The 16,718-nt window shown below is 36.8% G+C and overlaps 1 protein-coding gene across 1 annotated transcript in view; it reads right to left on the minus strand.

Moving 5' to 3' along the window:
• The window catches only part of LOC107160722 (broad substrate specificity ATP-binding cassette transporter ABCG2-like), a 52,627-nt gene that overhangs the window by 15,823 nt on the left and 20,086 nt on the right, over positions 1–16,718 (minus strand). The window contains exons 3-9 of the mRNA XM_048797470.1: positions 12,810–12,924; positions 12,076–12,225; positions 11,031–11,167; positions 8,415–8,564; positions 6,963–7,063; positions 3,153–3,158; positions 1,797–2,041 (exon numbers count right to left, since the gene is read on the minus strand). Coding sequence (XP_048653427.1) covers positions 1,797–2,041; positions 3,153–3,158; positions 6,963–7,063; positions 8,415–8,564; positions 11,031–11,167; positions 12,076–12,225; positions 12,810–12,924 — 904 coding nt within the window. The remainder of the gene's footprint in view (positions 1–1,796; positions 2,042–3,152; positions 3,159–6,962; positions 7,064–8,414; positions 8,565–11,030; positions 11,168–12,075; positions 12,226–12,809; positions 12,925–16,718) is intronic.

A 16,718-nucleotide genomic window follows, 5' to 3' on the forward strand; every position in this document is an offset into this window, starting at 1 on the left:
AAAAAAAAAAAAAAAACAGAAGTTTAAAAACCCTAGGCCAATAAACTGCAGCCTAGAGGCCATAATAGGGTCAGTACCTATTTTTGCTCTGAGCAAAAGTTAGAATGGTTTTTATGTTTTTAAAGAGTTGGCAAAAAAAAAAATAGGTGAAGAATAATATTTCTCGCTATATGAAATTTACTAGATATTCAATGTTTATGAATAAAGTTTTATCAGAACACAGCCAGGTTCATTTGCTTATGCTGTTTTCACATTAAATGACAGGGTTATCTATCTGAGATAAAGACCATGTTGGTCTGCAAAGTCTAAAATAGTTACCATCTAGCTCTTGGCTAAAAGAGTTTTCCTACTCCTACACCAAACTCCAGTATTTAACAAACTTAACAAAAATTGTCCCACTAAGCTTGGGAGCTACAAGTTTCAATTCTTATTCTAGAAACTACTGTTCTCTGAACCTTGCTGGAATTGCCTTTGTGGAACAGAGTTTACTGATGAGGCAAATGGGCTGAACATGCAAACTGGAGGCTCTAGGCCTGCTGCTTGCACCTTAAGGATGCCCAGGAAATGGTGCTGCACACACACACACACACACACACAATACACACAAACACACACACAGAAAACAAACAAACAAACAAAAAAAACAAGAAGCCTAGGACCAAAACAAAGCACAATTTACATAATTCAGGTACATTGCATATAGCTATGCTCTTTTCATGCCTGCCCAAACTAGCTACCATATATGTGTTTTGGACAAGACACTTATAAACCAATTTAGAGGTAAGTAATTCAAAGAAAAGCCCAAATCACAGGGAAGAATCAACTCATTATATCACATCACTGTTTGAAAATGGGTAACTCACGTTGATAGATCTAATATACCTAACATGCTCCAAATGACATCAAATCTATTCTCAAAAAAGAAAACTTTACCCTTGACTGACAGGACATGAAAGTGTTCATGTTCCGACAGAAATGCCAAATCACAAGGATCAAAATATTTGGAAAAATTGACAGTATAATTCAAAAGTCATCTAGACCCTCAGATATAGTTGGAAAGTGATAATACTTCTATATGACAATTATGGTGCACAAGTAGCCAGCAGTATTTCTTAGAACCAACCACATAATATCTTTCAGCACTCAACAGAGACATCATGAATGATAATAAAAATAGTAACCCCCCAAAAACTAGTAACATTGATTTACTTATGTAAATGATGAACCAATGTCTGGAAGAACTAGTGTTTTTTGTGAGACAGAGATTAAAAGTAGAAACAACAATAACAACAAAACCTTCAAGAGTGATAATCAACAACCACACTAGAGCCAAACAAAAGAAAAAAGGAGTATCTTCTCATCTTAGTTAAGAGAGGTAATGAGAGAATAAATAGCCTTGTTAGGTCTGGTGGTGCACACCTGTAATCCCAGCAACTAGGGAGATTGAAGCTGGAAGATCACAAGTTCAAGGCCAGACTCAAAATTTTAGTGAGATCCTGTATCAATTTTTTTAAAAAAATGTAAAGGACTGGAATACAGCTCAGTGGTAGAGCAACCATGGGTCCAATCTCCAGTACTGCAAAAACAAAAACCAAAGAAAACAACAAAAACAGCTATCTATATGTAAAAACTTATGTTTTACTTGTTCTACTGACAATTTTTATATATCAAATGGAGTGGGGATGACAAGTAAATGGAATGGTACATAGAAGATACACATAATCCTGATAGAGACTATATCAGAACCAAATTGTTCCCACATTAGTATAAAAGAGCAGAAGAGTCTGGTAGGTTACCTGAGGAATAGTGACCCTGGGGAAACCTATAAGGTTTTTGAATGCACGCCAGAGAATCCATCTGAACTGATAGCAGAACGAGGTGACATGAGTGATCTCCTTAAAGCCTGAGCTCCTCTTCTGTCCATCTGAGAGCTCCTGTAATATAGCTTTTGTGTTTCTGTAGAAGGAGGAGTTGGCATAAAATTCAGCTAATGTGTCTACGACTGGCTTTTCTCTCTTGGAAATCTGTTTGACCCCATTAGCTTTGGAATAAAAGGGATAAAGAAGGGAAGTGTTATTAACAGATAACAGCTGATTTAACCTATTTTTCTGTGACCCATTTCTTGGATAACACCTTAATTCTAAAGCTTGAATATAGAAAAATCACAATTGTTGCCATTGCTTCACACTTTAGAAAATATGCTTAATTGACCTGACTTCTGCCATAATCTTATGGATACAGAAAACTGACATCTTCCTAACTATTGGGACTCTAGTTCTTAATACAGAAATCTTACCACAGTTATGATTCTTAATATAAAATCTGGTCCTTGCTTTCTACTATGTGCAAATGTATTAGTTGCCAAATTTCTTATTTTAAAAGCATATTTATTTTTAATGGAAACATACTTTACAACTCACAGTATCATATAAATATACATTAATAATTTAGATAAAAAATACAGCACTCATGGAAACAAAGTCTGTTTGTTGACTTGTATCAGAACAAAACATTAATGTGATATGTTTTTGTATCCTATTCGCCAGAATTTTATTGAGGATTTTTGCATCTAGGTTCATTAGAGATATTGGTCTGTAGTTTNNNAAAAAAAAAAAAAAAAAACACTAAAGTCCAAGTAGATAAAATTTTATACTTAAATGAATTCTCAATTTTTGTGTCCATGAACATGCATAGTTTCATGCTTTAAGAAGTTCAGATGAAAACAGGACATCTTTACTCTGATGATTAGAAATAAATTAAATTTCAAGGCTGGGAATGTAGCTCAGGACTACAGTGCTTGCCTAGCATGCATAAGACAATGGATTTCATTCCCAGCACCATAAAATTAACAAGTCATAAAATTTTAAAATCATATACAAACAATTTCTAGCAATGGAATTTTGTACAAAAAAAGGAAGAAGGGTGAGCAGGATCCTTCCACTTCACCTCTGGTAAGACCCCATTTGTATGAGAAAGTACATTGTCACTGTCACCAAATCACTCAGCCAGCTCTCTCTGGGGGCACCTAAGTACTTCCATTATTACCTCCTCCACCTCCTCCATCACTGCTTGCCTTCAACCTCAGCCATTGAGGCCTACAGTCAACATGTCCCAACTGAGGGGCCCATCCCCGCCCCCCAGGCCTCACCAACCTTCACCTATTCTGTCTTTGTGAATGGCTCCCAAGGAGCCATGGCTTTTGTTTTTATGATAAAAAGTCTTAAAAGGATGCCTCAATTAGAAAAGGCTTAAGGGTAACGTATCCAATGTGGTATTTCCTAATGCAGGAATGGTTAGAGGTAAAAAGTTGGTTTATGAGAGATGGAACTTCATCAGTGGTTTGATAAACTTGATGGATTAATAATTTATAGGCAGGTGGGAATGACTAGAGAAAGTAGGTGACTAGAGACAAGCTCTTGGGATTATATCTTGTTCCTGGCTCCACCCCTGCCCCCCACTTCCCAGTCACCAATGACTGAGTAGCTTTCCTCCACTATGCCCTCCCACTACAATATGCTGCCTCATTTTGGGCCCCCAAATAATGGAATTGGCTGAAAATGTACTGAACCTCTAAAACTAAGCCCACAATAACTTTTTCTCCTCTAATTTATTCTTGTCAGTTATTTCAGTCACCATGATGAAAAGCTGATGAACAGTTATAATAGAATTTATTGAAATAATTATAATTATTATTATTCATGGTAAAATTATAAAAATATAGAAAATTTTAGTCTAAAGAAAACAAAACATCCCACTATTTATCTTGAAAACTTCAAACCTGAAAAGAAAATCTTAATATTACAATAGTTTCAAGTCATAAAGTGTCTTGTAACAGACATTCTAGATAAGAAGCAAGCCAAAGTAGAAAAATGGACTCATAATCAGAAAAGATTGGTTTGTGAAGACCACAGTCTAGAAGAATATTATTTAAATGTTTTCTTTGCAAGATGTCTGTAAATATCCCTTTGCTAATAATAGAGAAATCCTGAGGAAAACTCCATTCTGCATATCTTCATTACTTTCAGAATATACTCTCTTTCATGTCAGCAGATCAATCTTCCAAATCAATGTTGATGGCTCTGCCAACATGCAGCATGAACATGTATATAAGAGGCTGTATTTTCATATGGTATACTTTAGAATATTTAGTATTTCAAACTAGACAATGCATTCTTAGTTTCTTAGCATTCAGACATGACATTTTATACAGAATGTTATTACTGGAATGTTTCTTACAAGTTTCAAAGCTTTTAAACTATATTTTAGTCATTTTCAAACACATTGACAAAACTCTGAATACTGTAATCATGTTGTACTTTTACGAGGTCTCCATGTGTAATTTTTCTTGCATGAAGAAAAAGCAAACCAGTAGGCAAACTAAATATTGCAAAATCGGGCAAAGGATACTCTATGAGCTTTATATATGTGGCTTCTGTTTTTAACAGAAGGATAAAAAAATAGATTCCTGAACAAAGTTTTTTTTTTTGTTTTTGATTAAATGTGTTTAACCAACATTTCTCAAGGTGTGTTCTGAGGGATGTTTTTTGTTTTCACTAATAAACCAAATGCTTAATATTCTAATGGAAAAAAATGACTGTCTCAAAAATTAATAATAAAGTCCTTCAAATTGATGAGATCAGAAAATCCTTGGCACATTAAATGAACTCTAAATCTTCTTATACAGATAATCGGTTCATTCCAAGATGTTCCAAATAAATGCAACTTCTGGTTACAAAGCAAGTCTGAATCATGTATGTAACTAGTTCAAATCAAACTAGGGTTCTGAGAGAAAGACACAAGATATTATAAGCAGAGAATCAGAAAAACATTTTCACAACTCCATGTTCAAAACTTAGGAACCTAAAAAAAAAAAAAAAACAGAAGTTTAAAAACCCTAGGCCAATAAACTGCAGCCTAGAGGCCATAATAGGGTCAGTACCTATTTTTGCTCTGAGCAAAAGTTAGAATGGTTTTTATGTTTTTAAAGAGTTGGCAAAAAAAAAAATAGGTGAAGAATAATATTTCTCGCTATATGAAATTTACTAGATATTCAATGTTTATGAATAAAGTTTTATCAGAACACAGCCAGGTTCATTTGCTTATGCTGTTTTCACATTAAATGACAGGGTTATCTATCTGAGATAAAGACCATGTTGGTCTGCAAAGTCTAAAATAGTTACCATCTAGCTCTTGGCTAAAAGAGTTTTCCTACTCCTACACCAAACTCCAGTATTTAACAAACTTAACAAAAATTGTCCCACTAAGCTTGGGAGCTACAAGTTTCAATTCTTATTCTAGAAACTACTGTTCTCTGAACCTTGCTGGAATTGCCTTTGTGGAACAGAGTTTACTGATGAGGCAAATGGGCTGAACATGCAAACTGGAGGCTCTAGGCCTGCTGCTTGCACCTTAAGGATGCCCAGGAAATGGTGCTGCACACACACACACACACACACACAATACACACAAACACACACACAGAAAACAAACAAACAAACAAAAAAAACAAGAAGCCTAGGACCAAAACAAAGCACAATTTACATAATTCAGGTACATTGCATATAGCTATGCTCTTTTCATGCCTGCCCAAACTAGCTACCATATATGTGTTTTGGACAAGACACTTATAAACCAATTTAGAGGTAAGTAATTCAAAGAAAAGCCCAAATCACAGGGAAGAATCAACTCATTATATCACATCACTGTTTGAAAATGGGTAACTCACGTTGATAGATCTAATATACCTAACATGCTCCAAATGACATCAAATCTATTCTCAAAAAAGAAAACTTTACCCTTGACTGACAGGACATGAAAGTGTTCATGTTCCGACAGAAATGCCAAATCACAAGGATCAAAATATTTGGAAAAATTGACAGTATAATTCAAAAGTCATCTAGACCCTCAGATATAGTTGGAAAGTGATAATACTTCTATATGACAATTATGGTGCACAAGTAGCCAGCAGTATTTCTTAGAACCAACCACATAATATCTTTCAGCACTCAACAGAGACATCATGAATGATAATAAAAATAGTAACCCCCCAAAAACTAGTAACATTGATTTACTTATGTAAATGATGAACCAATGTCTGGAAGAACTAGTGTTTTTTGTGAGACAGAGATTAAAAGTAGAAACAACAATAACAACAAAACCTTCAAGAGTGATAATCAACAACCACACTAGAGCCAAACAAAAGAAAAAAGGAGTATCTTCTCATCTTAGTTAAGAGAGGTAATGAGAGAATAAATAGCCTTGTTAGGTCTGGTGGTGCACACCTGTAATCCCAGCAACTAGGGAGATTGAAGCTGGAAGATCACAAGTTCAAGGCCAGACTCAAAATTTTAGTGAGATCCTGTATCAATTTTTTTAAAAAAATGTAAAGGACTGGAATACAGCTCAGTGGTAGAGCAACCATGGGTCCAATCTCCAGTACTGCAAAAACAAAAACCAAAGAAAACAACAAAAACAGCTATCTATATGTAAAAACTTATGTTTTACTTGTTCTACTGACAATTTTTATATATCAAATGGAGTGGGGATGACAAGTAAATGGAATGGTACATAGAAGATACACATAATCCTGATAGAGACTATATCAGNGAGAAGATGGGAGGGGAGGGGAGGGGAGGGGGGCTAGTAGAGGATAGGAAAGGCAGCAGAACACAACAGACACTAGTATGGCAATATGTAAATCAATGGATGTGTAACTGATGTAATTCTGCAATCTGTATATGGGGTAAAAATCGGAGCTCATAACCCACTTGAATCAAAGTGTGAAATATGATATATCAATAACTATGTAATGTTTTGAACAGCCAACAATAAAAAATTAAAAAAAAACATTAATGTGTATTCAAAAGCAATGTTTAATGAACCAGTAGATTTCTAAGCTTTCACCAAATCAGGCAAAAATTTAAGAGAATCTAGGAGATTTTAGGAGACTCACATAGCTTCACTGTCTTCTTCCTTTCTATTTAATACCACAGCAGAGAAGTGTCTCGTAAGCACATCCACAAAGAAGTATCCAGGGTTGTTGTAGGGCTCACACTGGTAGCCTATGAAAGAAAACCAAGGAACACAACCTGATGGTCTTGGGAACAAACTAGGATCACCTCCTGAGAGTGATGGAGGTGAACTAGAAAAAAGTAGAATCTAACAAATTCTCCTTCATCTTCTTACTCATCTCTCCGCTAATTTGACTCTTCAGAACATTTGACATTAGTCCTTATTTATCATAAATCATGAAACCAAAGAACCATTAAAATGCCCTGGTGCTTATCAGGACTTCTTCATAAATCTAAAGCTAGGTTCAAGGAAAAAATATTAAATTCCTGGGTTCACTATGCTCAGTTCACCTGGAAAATCCTGTAATGATGCTATGCATGTCATCAATGATTGCTTCTCTGCCATTTAATACAGAGGTCCAAATGATCACCTCTCAAACTGCCATAATTCCAAATAGATGGCAAATCTCCAAAGCAGCATTATCAAGAGAAGGTGACCAGCATAGCACACTTGGGCTCTTACCTCAAATTCTTGTGGCACAATCATCTAAACTTGGTCTAAGGTCTGACTCCTAAGCTCATCTACTCTGGATTCCACAGACTCATGAATGCTTCATCATTTTTAAATGATAGACATTAAATAAAAATTAAGAAAACTATCTAGTGAATATTTAAACTGCATTTGGGATCATAGAGAAACATCTATAATCATATCCAAATCTCTAAAATAAAGTAGATCACACAAGCCCTTAAAAAAAATCACATAATTCAACCTGAAATACAAAGAACCAGGTAGGCCAGAAATTTTGGTGCATCAAAGTCATATTTAGAACCAGCCACTCTAATGACTAGCAGGTCACTCAAATACATTCAGGGCCTAAATCTGCAATCTAATCTTACTAGAAAATAAAGTAACATGTCAATGAGCCCTCATGAAGGCCGAGCATGATCATATGTCAGAAGCAAAGCTGAAAAACCACAATCTGCAATATGGTCAAGAAGAAGATAATGTTGGGCCTTTCCATAAATATTCAATTTATGGAATAACTGGCTGTTGGTCAAACCAGTTAATCATAGACCTTTTAGGGAAAGATCACTATAACTGTGAAGCAGAACAAAAGTTTAGTAGAAACACTCACATGCACAAACACACACACACACACACACACACACACACACACACTCAAATACAAAAGGGAGAAAGACCTACAGAACAAACAAGTGCTGCAAAATGAAGCAAATTTGGGTGCCCAAAATTTAGCACCAAACTGACTGAAGAAGCTTTACAGTGGTGGAACCCAAGGTATGTCTACACAGAGATCAAGCAGCACTCCTGCTTACCCCTCTGCTCTTTCCAGGAGTCTATGAAAGAAGGATCTAGTGCATGAAAATGTCACCATATCTGCTAATTTGAAGTACTCCAAAGCCTCCTGTGCAGGACCATGGTACATTAGTTTTCCTGAGGCCAATAAGGTGAGGCTGTCAAACAGCTTGAAAATGGAATAGCGAGGCTGATGAATGGTGAAGATGATTGTTCTTCCCTGCTCAGAAAGGCTAAGTTAAAAAAGGAAAACTATTAACCATTAAATATCTGATTCTTGCACTTCTTGCACACATATGCATACACATACACAAAAAACCTTATAAAATCATAAAAGGTATTATTGTATTTTCCAAAAAAACACAGGAGTATATTTATATATGTACATATATGTGTATACATACACATTCATATTGTGTATTTCCTAGGTCTGTCTACTAAAGGTCTAGAAGCAATGTCCCATAACTAGCAGTGAGGTCACTAAAAAAACCATATCTTAGTTTCTAAATATTAACTACAGCAGATGGAACCAGGGCCCCTATAAAAAACAGCTCACACAGGAAAAGTACATGATGAACCTAGAACATTATAGTGACCATAAAGTAAAGAACTGCTAGAATGATTTAGAAGATGTCAAAAGCAAAGCAAAACCACATTAAAGAGGCTTCCACTGGTCAAATCAGGATAAATTTGGTCATCAAAACAGTGAACACCAGATTTAATATATTGAGTCTAATGGGAAATGAATAATGAAGGAGAGAAACCTCTTCCTTCTGAAGAATATCAACTAGGACAAGGGCAAGCATTATTTGTGTATGCTAAAACTGTTGGGGGAGAGATTTGATAAGGACAGAATGTTGACATAAAAATTGACTATCTTCCCAACAGAACAGTAATCAACTACACAGGAAAGAAATAATAATTTCCCAGCAGAGAAGCCCAGCAGCCACCACCATGATTAGCTGATGGTGGTTCTCATCATTAGAGGTGGGTGAAGCCTCAAGTACATCATGCAGAGGAACTACCTCATTTCATAGTCTGAATCTGCAGGTAGAACACAGGTATGGCCCCAGGCCAGTATCACCCCTTCAACTAGCTAAGAATTCAAAGGACATGACAGACAGGGAGACTGAGGAACTCTCCAAGATTAGAAAAAATGAAAAAAGAAAAAAATGGCATATTTCTATAAAGGGTCCAGAGGCAAAAGAAAAAAAAAAGGAGACCTGGTGACATCTGACTGAAATCCAGGGACTGCACAGTGGTAAAGCCATAATTGTTGACTTCCTTCTTGGGAAATGGCATTGTAGCAGGTCCTTGCCTCTTGGACTTGCCCTTGGAGGTGCTTAGGGGGTGGGGCATGATGTCAGAAAAGTTATAGGAGGAGAGAGCAGAGTTGGAGGAAGAAGCAGGAAATGTACTAAAATGTAATAGCTGGGGAATTTAGGTGATAGAGATGAGATTTCTCAGTACTATTCTTGAAGCTTTTCTGTCAATTTTCAACTAATCTTTTGTTCATTATAAGATGTGCAAAATTTAACTTTGAATGTTTCCTATAAATGTTAACACCATAGCCTCCTTTCTTGAAGAAAATGACATTTTATTTGTCTCCTTTTACTTCATTCTTTTGTTCAGTAGTCTTTCTCCCAATCTTTACACCCCAGGTTCACTTTTTGAGCAGATCCTCTTGATTCCACCTTCAAAACAGATCCAGAATCCATATTCTTCTCCCCTCCTCAACATAAGCTTCCTGGTCCAGGCCCCATCATGCCTGAGTTCCTCCCTGGTGTCCTTCACTCACCCTGGACTGTCTGCACAGCCTTCCCCATAGCCATTGCTCTGCTCTGACCTTTCATGACACTCCCAAATTCTCTAGCAACAGGAAAAGCCATGTCTTACAGTGGACAATGAAATCTATATAACTTGCCACCAGTCTACCTCTACCTCGCCTTATATTCTAACTGTGATGGGCTGAACTGTGGCTTCCCGAAACCTGAATGTTGAAGTCCTAACTGCCAGTACCTCAGAGGGTGGCTACATTTGGAGATAAAATCTTATCAGAGGCCATTAAAGTTAAATTAGGTCACCGAGGGTCCTCGTCTGATAGTCAAGAGGAAATTAGGACACAAACATAGAGAAAGAAGATGGCCACCTATAAGCCAATTTTCCTTCCTCAGAGTAAACAATCCTCTGGACACCTTGATTTAAAGTTACAATCTCCGGGGTTGAAAGAAAAGTGATTTCTGTTGCTCAGCCCCCAGCCTGTGGTCTTGCTATAGCAGTACAGTGGCCAACCTCCACTCTCTTTGGTCACTGGTTTCTGTCCCTCTGGTTTTTCTGATGGTCCAGAGGCATCAGGCATTCTTTGCCTCAGAGTCACTGGCTGGTCCTTCCAACCAGGATTTTTCTGCATATATACCAGCTCTTGCTCACTGTGTCCCTGTAGCTCTCATGTCACATGCTTGTGGTCTTCCCTGACCTCCCGGCTCTTTAAAACAGCTTTCCACCCACCACCAAGACTTGCCTTCCCTAATATTTTGTTTCATAATATTGATAATACTTCTTTGTTAATTGACTGTTTCCCTCTAACAAAGAATGAAATTTTGCTGTTCATGTTGGAATTCCCTACAGCAGGAATATCAGGTACATAGAAGTAATCAGATATTAAATAAATGAAAGAAAATTGTTCCCAATGAAATTACCTTTTCAGGAATGAAAGGACAGAAATTGCTATGCTTGAGTATAAACCAGTTGTGGGTTCATCCAAGAACAAGATGGAAGGATCACTAATCATCTCCATTGCTATACAGGTCATTTTTCTTGCTCCACAATGTATAATCTAAAATACAGATTATTACATTATCAACAAGAATGGTCATGGTCACTATCATTAGTGTACTAACCTGTGCCAGCCCTACTAGAAATACTTAATCTTGTTATCTTAATTCTTCTGAACAGTAACTAAATGGAACCCTGGAAGAAAGACAAGTTTTTCTCTTTTACAAAATGAATAAATGAAGCTCAGGGAAGAGACGTCAAGTGGCTGGAGTTAATACAAGTTACTTTCTCCATTTTTTCTTATTCTTGTCCACAATTGTGCTTCCCAGTCCTAAAAGATCCTGACATATAAGAATCTAAAAATAAATATTGATAGAAGAAAGGAAGAATGGAGAAAGGAAGGGTTTGAGAGAAAAAAAAAACTTCCAAAGAAAAGCTATAGAATACTACCTTGATCACTACAAAAGTTAGAAGTAAATACTAATAAATATACTAAATATAGTTATGGAAGCCAAATTACCCCATAATGAGACATAGCAAAAGTCCATGGAATTTCATCTTTTATCATTTCTAGAAAAATATCTCAATAAAGCAATGGAACAAAATTCACCACAGGAAGAAAGGAAGTAAAACAGCTAAAAGGGGGAAGAACAAAATGGGAAGAACAGTCAGTGCAAAGACATCAAATTTGCCTGACTTAACAATGAGGGTGGGAGGACCATAGAAATGACCATGTGAGGAGCACCCTCTACACTGGAACATAATCCCTTCCTGGGATTCACCCATGATTAAGATTGTTTCTCCAGCTTCATTTCCACCTTCATATTATAGAACCAGTCATTTTCCCCATCATTACAGAAAACATCCGCTGTGAGCACACACATTCTAGGAAACTTCTGATTAAGGTCATATTTTCGATCCAGGGAGGACCTCTTTCCTGACTGACTCTATTGGGTTTTTTCACATTACCTTGGAATCAGCCACTGTTCTCAGGCCTAACTCTTGAATGACCTTGTTAACCCGTTCCTTTCTTTCATTATTTGTCATAGTTGGAAGCTGAAGAGCTGCTGAGAACTGTAAGTTTTCTCTCACCGTCAGGGTGTCCATCACAGGATTGCTCTGAATGCAAATGGTATTTCATTAAGGCACAGTGAGTTTTTTCCTAAGACCACCCTTACAATGAATGTAACTTAGTCCATAAAAATAACAAAGCCAAGGTAAAGTTATAGCTGATGGCAAACTTTCAGCTCCACAAATTGCAGAGCTTCATGTACAGAAAACTGCAGAGCCTAAAGGAAGCTTTTCATCCCTATCTGCACACCGAGACAAAGCAAGAGTGAGTATGCTCACTACTATATCCAGACACTTCCAGATTGTTTAGTATAAAGATTTAACAAATGCATCTTCTGGGGGGAGGGAGAAAGGTGCAAGAAGGGCAAAATGGGAGAAGAAGAGACAATTTTGGAATAATACAACAGCCAGAAACGACACCACTACCCTACAGGGGTCATATTCAAGGTCCTCTCAGTCTTTTAATTTAATTCCACCCTCAATCTTATAGGAGATTATGAAAAGCTGGTATAAAGAAAGGTGGTTCATGAATCATGTCTTATATTCAATTGGAAGCATGGTAAACTACAAGCCAAGGATCTTGCACATATAGAAATAGGGGGAAGCTAAAAGGCAAATCCACTAATTCTTACTTGTGCCACATAACCTGAATGATGTGGGAAACTGGCTGGTTGAGGGGCTCCATTTACCAAAACTTCTCCAGATAATCCATGTGGATCCTTCATTGCAGCTAAGACATCCAACAACCTATAAAAGGATATATATTTTGTGGATCATTTTCTCCCTGCATACAGCCCGTATCCATCAGCTTCTCTGGATTGAAATTTTGTGCAAATTGAAAAATGAACTAGTCAGGAAGTCTGTGGTTCAACTAAAATTTTGCATATACATATATGTGCATATATATATATATATATTTGTATATGTATATACACATGTGAATACATTTATATTTTCACCTTCCTTTTCATTATAATTTATGATAACACTCAAAAAATATAACACAAATTTGGCTTATTCAGCAAAGACATCCAAAATGACGCTCCTGACTGAAGATCTTGGTGGATCTAACCTAGGCAATATATTCCTGTCTCTAAGAATGATATCTTCAATTATACCTTTAGCTCCATCTCCCCACATTTTATATCATGCCCTACCTTTTTCTCCTCATTAGCTCATAATATGACCAACAGCAGAATGTCAATCATAAAGTTGACCTAATAAGACTTTCTGGTCCTTGGAATAAATCTACAAACTAGCCCAACTGTATGTTATACCCAGCACCTAAGACCATATTGCACATGCACAGCAAAGGCTCAATCAACACCTATTCCATAAATGGATTTTTAAAGCACACTGAAACTGCACAGAAAAGTTATGCTTATACTTCCTGTTATACTCATGAAGATTTGCCTCCACTTGTTAATCCCCTGATGGCATTGAGACCACGTTTCATGGTACCAATGTAAGCATAAATATATACAGATATATTGCTACATTTTGAACAAAGTTCAATTGAGGTCTGCATTGAATACACTCAAGGAAGCATATTGATTAAATTTCAGACAGAAAATAAGAACAATATCAATGAAGAAAAAGAATTATTGGACAAAAGTCTAGTATACAAAGGATGTCAATCACTAGTCAGGACCTATAAGAAAGAAGACTCAGGCATCTCTCAATTCCTTTAATTTGTTTTGTAAACCATTTATTTCTTTTGGAAAACAACACATCTGATGATCAAAGTTTCTTCAATTTAGCCTGAGGATACAGCTCAGCAGTAGACCCAGTGCTAAGCATGTAGGAGCCCGGAGTTTCATCACCAGCAGAACAACAACAAAAGTTATTTGAAATAACTAACAGATTCTCCTAAAGCCTCACTGTTCCACTTACACCTGGTTACACTCTGTAAAGTACATATCAGCATCTGAGAGATGTTTAAACACCAGCATTTTCCAATAGCCTCAAGTGTAATATATTCAAGTTCTACTCGATTAATGAATGACTGATTCATAGGATATCAATGATAATGGTCTCATTAGCAATACCTAACCAGACTGAAGAACAATGTATCTTAAGTAGAAATTCAAAATCTAGAATGAAGTACTCCAGAGAATAAGAAAGCATGACAGGTGCTTAAAACTTAAGAAAAATGTTTACTGATTAGAAAAGCAAACACAAACACAGAACAAACTGGAAAAGGCTCAGTTTAAAATTTGGAGACATCACTCCAACATGGGATGTCTTTTAAGGATGTTCAGGCCAGAATAGTATGTTTCAAACAAACTGGATGAGGGAGGTTACTGAATATTCAAATAGAGCAAGAAGAAGGGGAAAAAAAATACAGCAGAACCACCATGGGTTACACAGGTTTGATAAAACAGAGCCTGGCTTACCCATGGAGAATTTGTAAGTAAGTCAAGATGTATTGCACAAACAAAATAGTATCAGTGCAAGATCCAAGCTGACAGTTACTTTGTTCTCAGGTAATGATTTCCACAGAGGTCAATCCTATGATTTCACAACTGTCATCAGTGTGAACTTCCCAGTGCCGCTGCCCCACAGTGCTTATATCCAAAAGGGCCTCAGCACTGACTGTTTGAACTGTCACAAATATTCTGTGAACCAGTGGGAGTTGAGGTGAAAGGTACATTTTGCTTTGCTCATTAACTGAGGTACCTCTCCTTGAAACATCAAAGACAGTGAGAATTCCATAAAGCTGAAGCAAGCTATAACACAAAGAAATCTCTCATTGTTTTTGTGACTTTTTATTTCCTAAGGAAAAAATATACAAGTGATTGGGCAATCTGTGAACACCAAGGTGTGTGTTTTCAGAGCTGCATTGTAGGATTTACACTGTCACATACAATTTTAAAGTTTAACATCTTGACAATAATGATAATTTAAAACCTACATGGAAGTTCTTTGTCAGTAATTTTCCAACCCTTTACCTTCTCTCCAATAATGATCATAACTCCCCCTACCTCAGTCAAGCATTGTCTCAATTTACAGTGACAAATGTAAATAAAGACACATTCTTGTCACTCCTGTCTTTCTAGCTTTCTCCTTCCAATAAAGCATTCTAATTAACAGGTACCTCTCTTATTCTTAATGGTTTTAAACATTTGGACAGAGCTATATTTGTTTAGATGGTTTAGAGTTCATTAGATACATCCCAGAGAAGCTCAGAGGGCCTTTAGTCCCGAGTCCAGAAAGGGTAATTTTGGGAGAAATTATTATTTTGTGTTTAAGGTGATCAAATTCCAAAAATCCTTGATGTGTCTAAAAGAAGAGCTCCAAAAAGAACTCAGTTGTCATAAATCGTTCCCCTTAGGAATAATTAGGGAAGAATAACTCACACCACAGACATTTTCACAAAACTATCACATCTCACATCTATTCTCTTAAGGATCCATTCAGCTAAATGTCATAGTATTCCATTTCATGCTGCTCTGCCACTGCAGCTTACTTTGAAAGTAATGCTTTTTCCCTTCCTCTTTTTTCTCTATCCTTCCCTAACCACAGAGGAAGCAAAATTAACATTCTTCCTATCCAAAGCTGAGTTTTCTGTACTTTGGCTCACAGGCCACAAGCAATGAAGGAATCCAGTCTTCAGGGCTAGCACTAGAGGATCTAAGAAGTGGCTACCTCTCAAGGCTACAAACGAATTTTGACTCCTGAAAGGGCAAAGCTGGGGTGTAGTCTTTATGTTCCCCCTCTAAAATCCCTGTCCTGTGTATCTAGCCTAACAATATAATTTCTTTTTCCTTTTTATGAAAACATTTTCCTTATTATTGGATAAGCATCAGGAACAAGGACAGAGCTCTCAGTTTCACAGTGACTTGTTTTCCCATAAGTGCCCTTCTCTTGGCATACTACTTTGAGTCATACTTCTCTTTGAATCTAAGATTAAGTTATCTTATGAATCATATTGAAGTAGATAGTTAGGCAGACACAAACAGGGAGTTGGGGGAGCAAGAATAGGGCTCACTCCATCTCAAGTGACAAAACTTCACATTGGGTGACAGAGAACCCTACTCATAAACAATTTCTTTCATAGCCAAATGTTACCTCCTTAAAACTAAAAGGAACTGGATGGAATCATATTAAGGGACTTTCCAGCCTGTGAGAATGCACAGGACATTGAGTCTCTGTCCTTTGGATGTCCCTGATTCACTGTAATATTATTTACATTGTGATTTTAATTTCCCCATGGCTTTCCCTTAATTACTAATGAAAAAATTTCTGACATGGCAGAGTTGATGGAAGCTCACTGAGTCAAGGCAGGAAGTGACTGTAACCACCTCAAAGGAAAAATTTATGGGATACGAGGCTTCATGGGGTGACAGCCTATAAAAACCCACAATGCAGAAGAAAAAAGGCTAAGTCCCCCCCTCCTAGGACAGCCTACTTTACATTCTCTGAAGTATACTTTCACTTTCATTTCATTAAATAAGCCCTTTGTACATGCTTATTCTTGTACTGCAAAACATTTTCAGCAAAATATTTCATGAGGAGGAAACGAAGAAGAAGAAGAAGAA

Source organism: Marmota marmota, unplaced genomic scaffold (assembly GCF_001458135.2).
Source record: "Marmota marmota marmota unplaced genomic scaffold, marMar, whole genome shotgun sequence".
Lineage (NCBI taxonomy): Eukaryota > Metazoa > Chordata > Mammalia > Rodentia > Sciuridae > Marmota > Marmota marmota.